This window comes from Triticum aestivum, chromosome 5D (genome assembly GCF_018294505.1).
Source record: "Triticum aestivum cultivar Chinese Spring chromosome 5D, IWGSC CS RefSeq v2.1, whole genome shotgun sequence".
NCBI lineage: Eukaryota > Viridiplantae > Streptophyta > Magnoliopsida > Poales > Poaceae > Triticum > Triticum aestivum.
The window spans coordinates 536587727-536598415 of NC_057808.1; the positions used below are offsets into that span (position 1 = coordinate 536587727).

A 10689-nucleotide genomic window follows, 5' to 3' on the forward strand; every position below is an offset into this window, starting at 1 on the left:
CCCGCATGTATGAGGGGCCGGTGCGACGCTCCGGTGGCATTGCTACCCCCCACCCCCAGGGCCCCTGTCCCGGCTAACCCTGGAGCGGTTGACCACGAGATCTAGCCCTTTGACTTCCCAAGGACGGGCTTTGACCAGTGGACCTCTCCACCCGGTTGTGTTAGGTCAGCCTAGAGGGACACCTGGTAGCAACATCCGGACCAAACCCACAACAACATTCCCTCCGTATAGACCCGAGGCGTCCGTTTCCCCCCTCCATGTGCCGGCGGCGGAGCCGTCCGTGAGGGGGGCCACACACCGGAGACGCGTGCCGCCTCTTCAGACATGCCACAACACCACACGGTTGTGGTAGGTCATCCCATATAAACACTTGGGAGCAGCGTCACCTCCGTATAGACCCGATGCGGCTGTTTCCCGCCTCCTGGTGTCGGCCGCCGGCGCCGTCCGTGAGGGGGGCACACCCCTTCGTATAGATTCCAAAAGTAAGGTATTTTTGCTTATATTAACACATGCTACATGTAAGTAAATTAAATAATAATACGTAAGACAATTTTTTAAAAAAAAAACTATGCCGACGACAAAGGCGTCGGCATAGCCTAGGCCAGGGGCAGGTGGACGGCACGCCGCGGATCGATGACGTGGTATCTATGCCGGCGGCAGCCGTCGGCATAGGTGGTGGTCGGTGTGGTCCGGATCGATGACGTGGCACGCGCATCTGTGCCGACGGCCGCTTGTCTAAGCCGTCGGCATAGATCGGACGCCGTTAGCCGCACGTCACGGGAGGGGCCGCCGGGCCCGCATCTATGCCGACGGCTGCTGTAGGCATGGGCTCGGGATAAGCCGACGGCTGACCTGTGCCGACGGTGGCCGTCGGCATAGCTCCGGATAGCCCGACGGCCGCCCTACGCCGATGGCCCGGTTCCAGCTGTCGGCATGTCCTGGAGTAGGCCGACGGTGGCCGTCGGCATAAATTTGGCTGTCGGCACCGGCCCCTGTTCCGGTAGTGCATCTCCTTTCAAGGAACATGGGATGTCATGATCAAATGAAAAAGAGCAGTGCTAGGCGACCGATGATTCTTTCACGATACTTGACCGAGGCTAGTTAACCACCGTGGATCGAACTGCTACTTGAAAATGAGACGCGGGATCATGGTGTCGTGTGCGGGTCGGTCGATTGATCGGACAGGATCAGGTGATCCAAGGCACATGAGTTTACATCTTGAATAGGGCCAGACCAGAGCCGCCAAACAGTTGTTTTCATACAAGTGCGTCCAATACTAGCTAGCTAATGACTAACATGGTTTCTTTCATGGATAATAGCCCGAACCTGAACCTCCTATCACCATGGATGATGGCTTTAATCTCCTGGAGTATACCGGCGTGAGAGGAGCTGTTGACAGCCAGCTCCGTGATCATGGCAGAAGCCTCTGAGCTGTCCATCTTGGGAATGAAAGGCGGGTCGATCCACTCCATGGCAAGAGCAGCTCCTTTGTATGCTTCAAGTTCAGTTACTAGGGCGTTATCGCATGAGAACAGATGACGACACGGTCGTTCGAGTCTCTCAGCACCATGCCGATGTCGCCGTTCCCTGCCTGTTCTGAAAAGGAGCCATCCACATCGAGTTTCAGCCATCCAGCAGGCGGTGGCTCCCATCTTTCCGGATTCCCTTTTACCATGTCACCTGTTGGATGTTGCTAAATGCACAGGAGCGACGTGATGTAGCTGTGCAAGAATTTGTGCGAGACCTCAGTCATGGATGGGGGCTTCCTTATCGTGTGTAATATCGTTCATGACATGCCATGAGCGCCACATGGTCATGATCAGCACCATACGCTAAATGTCCGAGAGCGGCTCCAGAACCTCGAACAACCATTTCGGCCTTGTGTTGTGAACAAAACTGACATCTAGCACTGACCAATCCATCTCAATGGCACGCCACAAGTCCACCACTCAAGAGCACCTAAACGTAGCATGGAAGTCGCCCTTGCGTTCCATTCCGCACAGGGGGCAAATATTAATGGGCTACAAATGGCAAGAAAATTTGTTAGACCAAGTGGCCAGATAATTAGTCACGAGCCGCCACATGAAGATGCGTACCTTAGGGGGGCAGGGGCGCCCCATATAGTCTTCCAGGTGGCGCAACGACCATCCGGTGCTATGCTCGCAGCACATACCGATGGAAGCCCGAGCTCGTCCATGGTTAATTAGGCTGTAAGCCGATCAAATGGTACACATGTCGTTCTTTTCCAGAGCCCATGCGAGGATATCATCGAGGACAGGCAGGGACGTCTAGATACTGGTGATGGTGTTGAAGTCAACCGGAAAAAAGTGTTGTCGTAGGGGGTCCATGCATCCGCCTGGAACCACGCTCGTCCAGATAGTCCGCCGCAAGGCGCAGTCTGCAGGTACCATGTGATGTGATGGGCTTCCAATCATGCTCCCTCGGAAGCCATCTATCTCGCGAGATGCGAATATTTTTCGTCGTTGCCATTTGCTAACTTGCCAGATCAGCCCTTTCTCACAAGTTCAAGACCGTGTTGGATGCCTTGCCAAGTTGCAGAAGCATTGCCGGAGAATAAACCGAGCTAACGAAGAGCAGAACGCTGAAGAGTCATTCCTTGCTGTGGATAGATGTCATATATGCATTGCTCTAATTCAGAGCCTGGAAGACCAGCTCGAAAATGAAGCACCATCCCTATGAGAACTAAAACAACCTTAACCTAAACTATTAGCAGCCGAGATGCCGGGATTCCCCTTCCCACCACCCGCCGCCAGAGCGGCGGACAGAGGGGAGGCGAATCCACGGGCTGGCCGACGGAGTCTAGAGGGGATGAGGCTTTGCCCCCTCATGGATTCGCAGTTGCAGCGCAGGCATGAGGAGGCTCAACTTTGACAGGCTAAATTTATTTAGTTGAAAAAAGAAGAGGAAGTAGCAATTGTATGAGAGATCAGGATTATTCTTAGACCAGTTGTTCATCGAGGCCATATTTTGATTGATATAAAAGAATTGGATATAACCATGACCGAGTTGTACAACAATTTCACAAATCGTCTGATGCTCTACTTACAATGTTATCGCTCTGAAGCTGTTCCAACAATAACTCCATTGTACTTATGTAACTAGGCATGTAATGCTCGTCTATCATATTTGGCGCGAGCCTTATTCTGCCATACAAATCTCTTGGCGTTTCATATATACTGATGGCCTCCTTGCTGCTGGTGCCTTCTCCAGGATTCGGGTCCGGTGAGGGCTGCGCGACCATATGAATAATTCTCCCGGGAGGGAAAAGTTGGCGCAGTGCGGGGGCGGAGGGAGATTCTTTCTGTTTTTCTTTACCGCTACCGTTCAGATTCTGGGACGCTTCTTCCTTTGCTGTCGACGACGCTTGCTCGCTGTCCAATGTTGCATTGCTTTCAACATCCCCTTGTGATGCAGATACTGCCGACCCAGCAGCAGACTTGACACTGACATCACCATCATTGTTAACTAGTATGACCCGTTCTGCAGAAGCATCGACAGATACGGCTGAAAGGTCCTGTTCTGGATTTGCCACGAAATATGCTTCATGGATACAGTCAATTTTCAGCCCATTTTCTTCAGGCTGTGTGATTTCTACTGCTTCTTTCAGTAAAGGCTGCATGACAGAAGGAGCAAACTGTTAAAAAAACACCCATATTCTCTATGTACACACTAGCACCAACTGATTAATATAAGAAAAACTGTGAGGTTTGTAGCCTTGTAAGTGCCCTTTGCTAGTTTACCTTAGGGAAGCAGGAGCTCCTGAATCCTGATGTTACTCGGACTGGACCAGAAATGTGCATGGTGGCATATTATTTTATTGAGGAATGAACACGTATTTGTAAAGCATGCGTCGTCACCTAAAGGATAAGCATTGGCACTAATTGTACCAACTACTAAATAAATAACAGCAGGATTTCAGGCCCACTTTTGCTAGTGATATTGGTGCTGATTGGGACTGGATACCAGAACGAACCAGTGGATGGATCCCGACCGTTAGTAGTATAGTGGCCACTGGTTTATCAAACTGATACACTACCAACGTTGCTTAAGAGTTTTTTTCCCTCCTAATTTAACTTGTGGAAATATCATTGGATTTGTTAATTTCCGACAGTAAAGTTCACATCTAGAAACAGCAGCAATTTATATTACCTCAGAAATGCTAGAGTCAGGATCTGCAGTCTTTCCCGTTGAATGAGAGATGGACAGCATGTGAGACTTTGCAAAAGCTACACGCTGACTTATTTTCGCGAATAAACCAAGGTGAGCTTCATCCTGCGGATCATCCAGCTTTGATGATACCATTACCTGCAGTAGTAAGACAAGCAGCAATTCGGTCATCACATAAAATTTTGTGGGGAATACAATATAATGTCATTATTCATAAAATAAACATCATCGACTTACGATGTAAATGCTATCTTTTCCCATATCAGGTTCACAGAAGAAAGGTCAGAATATCAAAGGGTACGATTTACAATTTTAAGGGAAAAAAAGGAAAGCTCAACGCAATACTCCCTCTGTTTTAAGATATAAGGAATATTTGAGTGTCTAAATCCATGCTTTGACCAACAGTTGGTCCAGCAATATGTGTGCTATGTTACAAAAATTGACACGCTCAGATACGTATTCAAAAGCACTTTCTAATGATTTTAAATATTATACAAATAAAAATAATGCAAGATAATTTAATTTATGGTCAAGTCCAAAATTGAACAGTCAAAATATGCCCTATATTTTGAAACCTAGGCAGTATATACGGGATAATAATGCATTACTTGCCAAGTACTTCAGTGTTTTCGTGTCAACTGCAAAAGAACTCCACGCTGTGAAGGTTCAGTTTAAACTCTTTTTACGATGTTGCAGTAAAGCACAGTGGCCATCAGAATACCTCAGATCGCAAGCTCTCCATAGCAACTTTCGAAAGTGCTGGCACCACATCATCTCTGTTGACAAGAGAAGTGATAAAATCTTTCCCTGATTCTGCCAGCTCCCATGTCATACAGGCAGCTAAGTAGGAAGAAAAAGTACTTCAGAGTTCTGAAATTGTTTCTTTACAAACACAATATACTGATATCAATTCTCAGCATACATGATAGAATAATCTCACAAGTCAACTGCGATTGAAATAAATTTGTGGTCAGCAATTAAATTGCTCAAGGCATAAATATATCTTTGTTATATCTGCTATGTGCCTAATGTCACACTGAAGTAATGGTATTTTCTTGTTTTTCTGCCAAACATGTAGCATGCACGGAATGGTTATGTGACTACTAACTTTATAACCATTTAAGAAACATCAAAAGGGCTAAAAGTTACAACTTGGCATACGCAATATCAAAGGAAACATCTGATTATCTTAAAGGCAAACAGGATCTGAAATGCTCAGGCATCTGTGAATGCAATGATAAGCAAAAAGATATGTATCATGCTTTCAACAGGATAAAAAGCATGTAGAATCACTTACCAGGACCAAAGGCTAGACACGTGCATGATGTAAAATCATAATGCTCACGAAGAATATATGTCAGAATTGCCCCAATACCTGCTCCCATTGAGTGCCCGATGACCTAGTGCAAAAGGTACATAATGTATTGGATTGGATCATTTTGGACATGTAAACATGGTGTGGCAGAGGCAGAGAAATTTGTTACATGCTGCTAAGGTGTTCCAGTCATATTAATTTAATCAAAACCTTATTCTTTCTGGTTTTCTGCACAGGAGTAAAACAAGCAGCACTGGATGAATCAACTTAGGAGGCGCACATCAATGTATATGTACACTAAGTTATACTAAAAGCATAACGACACTAAAATGCGTAGTGCACACAGCATAGATCATATAAACTGTAGCTTTGTCGAGCAGTGCTACCAGACAAGTAGACTCTGACCTCAATAGTTCAACTATAAATGCTGAAATCGGAACGGTATAAATATCAAGCAGCTTACTGCAAGATCAAGGCTTATCGGTACTATTGTACTTCATAGCACATGGTCAAATCAGTAAACTTAACAAATTGTCCCACAGTTTAGACAAGCTTATAAACTTAATTGTCCTTATTGTGCATCAACCGCCAATTGCTAAAACTCACAAATCGATAAATTCATCAGGAAGGTAAACAAAATACGAACTTGATGAAAATTACCTTTATTTGGTAGTCAGGAAATTCTCGTACTGCATTGCGCAGAGGGGGCATGACAAGGTTAGAGATCCAGCGAGCTGCAGCAAGCATTCCACAATGTGCATACCCTAAGATTACATTGTCAATCTGTCCTTCATTCAGAACTATATGGTGGAAAGGAACTTCTACAGAACTTGCTGCTGTCAGGCGCTCCCTAGGACTGATAGCACCACGGATGAAAAGCAGAAAACACTTGGCTTTTTGGTCACGCACAAGTACGAAGGAAGGCTGCATAAGCTGCATGAAGTGAGGAGTCAAGAATGAGTCAAAATATGGGGGCCATTACACAGAAATACAGAAGCAGAGTACCTTAAAGCACGAGATAAGAAGAATATAGTGATACTTACTCACCCTCGCCCTAGACTTGTGGATGAGAACGTCCTCTTGACTGTACCCACCAAACTTGAGAAATTCAGAAAACCTATTCTTTGAGTAGAACATGCAAAGCTTCAAGTGCTCAAGAAGATAAGCTACTTCAGTATGTGCATCGTGACCTTTTAGTTGAAGGCAGTCACTTCCACGATACTCATGCTGCAAATTACCCTGGGCACACGAAAAGAATAAAACAATAATCACCACATGTTTCGTCCATTGCACACGCAATGTGTTCAAGAGAGCAATACAGAAGCACGACGGTAATACTTTGCTTATGTGGCCACACTTCATGCAATCAAAAGAAAATGCTAAACTTATGCTGATTGGAGCGGTTGTAAAGTACAATTAGAAACATCTCTTGCTAATATCTGCAACTTCTGATTCTTCCCTTTTGAACCACCATTCTATGCCGGCCCTTCATACCATTTGCTATACAAGTAATGTAGCTAGGAAACTGATGAATCGGATCTCACAGATCCATGAAAATTAACAATGCTAACCGAAATGATCTTAACTGAAGCCCAAGTAAGCACATCACTGTGATCGGACACAGGTCCCTCAAACAAAAATAACCGGAAATTACCAGGATACCAATCCACTCTAGGAGGTGAACCAATTCAAGATATTGACTAAAATCAAAGCATTGGTTTCTCGGGATGGGAAACAGTAAATTCAAACCTTCCTTGCAAGTCAACTCAAGTCAAATTTTAGAATGGTCAGAAATCTTGCCTTCGCAGCAAATTTTTCAGCACATACGTACAGAATGAAAAGGCAAAAACACTATACTGAATTCGTCTATTAGAACAATCTGCTGACAAGTAGCTAGCCGAACACCTCGCCAATCTTAGCACCACGTTTCGCCCACTGCTAGCATTGGAGCTTCATCATCGATCACTTACCTTCAGGCTTCAGCCATTGGTAGAAAAGGTCCTTCCTTTAGTTAAGCACAAAAGCAGAGCAAGCAGGCGCACGAACACGGACACGGAGCACAAGCGTAGTGCTGTCACGCAGAGACTGGCTACGGAAGCAAGGGGAAGAAGGGGACAAAAAAAGCGTTCACACTGACCTGGCGCTTCATGTGGCGCTTGATCCCGAAGGCGAGGCCGTGGAGGCCCCACCGGCCGACGGTGAGCTCCCACGCGCGGCGCGCCGTGCGCGCGGCCACCGCAGCGGCCTCGCAGCACGAGACCGGAGGGCTGTGCGGCCACGGCCCCTCGCCGTCCTCAGGCCGCGACGTCAGCAGCGGCGCCTCCTCCCCCGGCGACGCCGGCCCCTCGGCGCCCGGCGGCCGGCAGGTGGTGATGAGCAGGTATACTAGGAGCGCGCCGCCCGAGGCTGCGACCGCCGCCGCGGCGGCCACGGCGGCGGGCATCGGGATCTGTGGCCGGCGGGATTTGGGCGATCGCGGCCGGCTGGAGGCGTTGAAGAATTGAAGTGGCGACGAAGACGGGGGAAGAGTGAAGCTTGGCTTTGTAGAGGGGTGGATTTGAAAAAGTTGCAGTGGCTTGCAAGTGAGGGAGACTTGCCTTGCGGATCCCATGAAATTTTGAAAAAATATATACAATTCCAACTAGCAAAATAGTAACAGCATATGCCGAATTTCCCTTGCTTCATCGAATTTACAATATATGGCCTGCGTTTGGTTTACTGTTAAAATTATCGCTCATCACGCTTTTTTGATGTTATCGCAACATTTTGTATAAAGTAATAGGCTCACAGCTCAAACAAAAAAAACTCATGGGCTCGTTTACCTTCGCTTGTATGCGACGGTGAGTTCTTCATTGGTTTGAAGCGGTGAGCGGAAAAGATGGATTATGGTCCAAACATGCCAAATATCCTAAAAGGGCCATGCAACTGGGTGTTTAACGAAAGAGACCAGCGTAATGAATATGATATGCATACATTGTTGCCAAATGTTAGAACATATGAGGCACCATAACCCAAGGAACAAGCAGACACGGCGACATAACATCGAGGCACGACGTCTGATGACAGGGTTTGACCGAAGCACAAACCCAAGGAACAACCAAGGACCCTCATAGAGGCGTCCCTCGACATGATTCATCTAGTGAGGCTCGAACAATGTTTTCGACCATCAACCATGTGTGTCTAACCGTCCCTCTTGTGGTTTACTTCGACGTTCCAAAGTTTCCCAAATATGTCTCCCGGGCCTCTCTCTAAGAAGGAAGAGAAGAGAAAACTATTTCTTAGGTAGAAAAAAGAAAGAAAGAAAAAACTGTTGGCCGAAGCAATGAGCTCTCTGGAACATGGAAACCATTGGCACGAAGTAAGTATGTACACATTTGAGAAAAAGCCCTCAACAAAACTTGTAATCTTGACGCGGCACAGCAGTGAGCTCTCTGGAACATGGAAATCTGGATAGTCATGGAAGGTGGTGGGCCCGGGAGGACAGCGTGGACGTCACATGGAGGCGCCAATTGGTCAGCTCCACCCGACGACAGGGTCGCAGACCATGATTGCTCGGAGCCCAAACCCAACCGTGTTTTCCCCTCGCCCAAATATCATAGCCCACAACCGACACGTGGGCCCGAAGGCCGCGGGACCCACATGGCGGTGGGGGAAGCTCACGCGCGGTCCGGGCGTGACGCCTGCTCTGCTGCAGGTAAACTGCTGCGCCCTCGTGGAGAGATGCGGGCGATAGGGCCGGTTGTTGGCAAGCGGGCCCACTTGCAGTCCTTGCTGGTCCACGTGCGGTTTAGGTTTTCCTCATGCCGGTGGGCCTACGCCGAGCGAGCCGTTGGATTGAGCCACGGACGGCCAGATCGAAAACGATTTTCAAAGAAACTGGTTGGATTAAGTTTTTCTTTTTTTCGAACTTTGGTTGGATTTAGTTCCAATAATAACAAAGAATAAAAAAAAATCCTCGGCCAGCAGCTCTCCAACGACAATGTGTAGGCAACTCGTGGCGTAGCCAGAGTCAAAATCTTGCTTTCAACATTCGCAAAGAAAAGAAAAGAAAATCTTTCTTGAAAAAAAAGTCAAAAAATTTGTGTGGTTGACGCCCAAACAGTCTAAACACATGGGAGATCTTTATCGTAACCAGTGCGGAGCGTCAGCAGGACAATTCCTAAGAGATTTGGGTGAGATCTTATATTAGGTGAGATCAGTGAAATCGATTTTTTTTTAATAAATCTACATAAGATTCTCAAAAAAAAATGTAGACACACATCAATGGTTGATGTTCAACCTCAAAATGTTTCAGCTCGTAATTTGACCTACATTAATAGAAACAAAAAAGACAAATTATATGTGAATAGTGTCAAAGTACTATTCATCCAATGCTGCCACTATTCAAATTTGAATTTGTCTTTTTTAAATCATCAAATCTACGTCGAGTTTTGAGCTGATTTTTTTCCGAAGTTTTAGACATACCCCATGTGGATGTTGTCAAATAATTTTAGATTTTCTCAAAATGTACAAGTATGTATTTTTTGGGTTGATCTCACGTGATGTGAGATCTCACACAAGTCTTCCCTGACAATTCCTGGCCTTGCCTCCCCCTCTTCCTAGAGGATTTTTTCTCTTCAAATATGCTTATCTATCTGCTAATCGCCCTACTAATGATCTGGCGTTTTGATCACCCCTAGCCTTTTCTATGTCATACACCCATTTGCCCCCCTTATTATTTGGTTCATGCTCCGGCACTGATCCTAACCACATTAATGGTAGCGCCTGATGCATGCGATTCTGAAGAAGGGCAAAACCTTGTGACTCAAACACTATGAAAGATCTAAGAGCATCTAAAACAACCGCGGACACCAAATTCGAGCCCTAAAATGCCTGCGGACATGTCCGGGCGTGTTCGCCGGCAGTGAATGGACAACCCTTATTTTTCATTCTCTGCATCCGAATACTCATATTTTAGATCCATACAAACACATGCAAAAAAAACATATGTACTACTTAGATCACTAAGCTAGCCTACACTACTCATCGTCATCGAAGATGTCCACGATCTCCGTGCAGGATCCCGGATACATGGGCAACAGCCTCAACTCTGACTCCTACGACTGTTGTGGCTCCTCCTCCGCCTCCGCATCCAAATCGGCAAACAGCTCGTCAATCTCCGTGTTCCGCTAGCGAAGGAAGCGGCA

General features: G+C 46.6%; 1 protein-coding gene and 1 long non-coding RNA gene across 2 annotated transcripts; both read right to left on the reverse strand.

Moving 5' to 3' along the window:
• Nucleotides 1–1762: 1762 nt before the first annotated feature.
• LOC123126059 (uncharacterized) lies at nt 1763–2541 on the reverse strand. The gene is made up of 2 exons (XR_006461547.1): nt 2097–2541; nt 1763–2021 (listed from the first exon to the last, which is right to left on the reverse strand). It is a non-coding gene; the product is annotated as an uncharacterized lncRNA (long non-coding RNA).
• Nucleotides 2542–2940: 399 nt separating this feature from the next.
• On the reverse strand, nt 2941–8035 carry LOC123123591 (uncharacterized). The gene is made up of 7 exons (XM_044544125.1): nt 7641–8035; nt 6551–6742; nt 6164–6436; nt 5486–5588; nt 4910–5028; nt 4171–4326; nt 2941–3634 (listed from the first exon to the last, which is right to left on the reverse strand). The coding sequence occupies exons 1-7, from the start codon at nt 7944–7946 to the stop codon at nt 3041–3043; spliced, it is 1743 nt and encodes a 580-aa protein (XP_044400060.1). The 5' UTR covers nt 7947–8035; the 3' UTR covers nt 2941–3040.
• Nucleotides 8036–10689: the final 2654 nt, after the last annotated feature.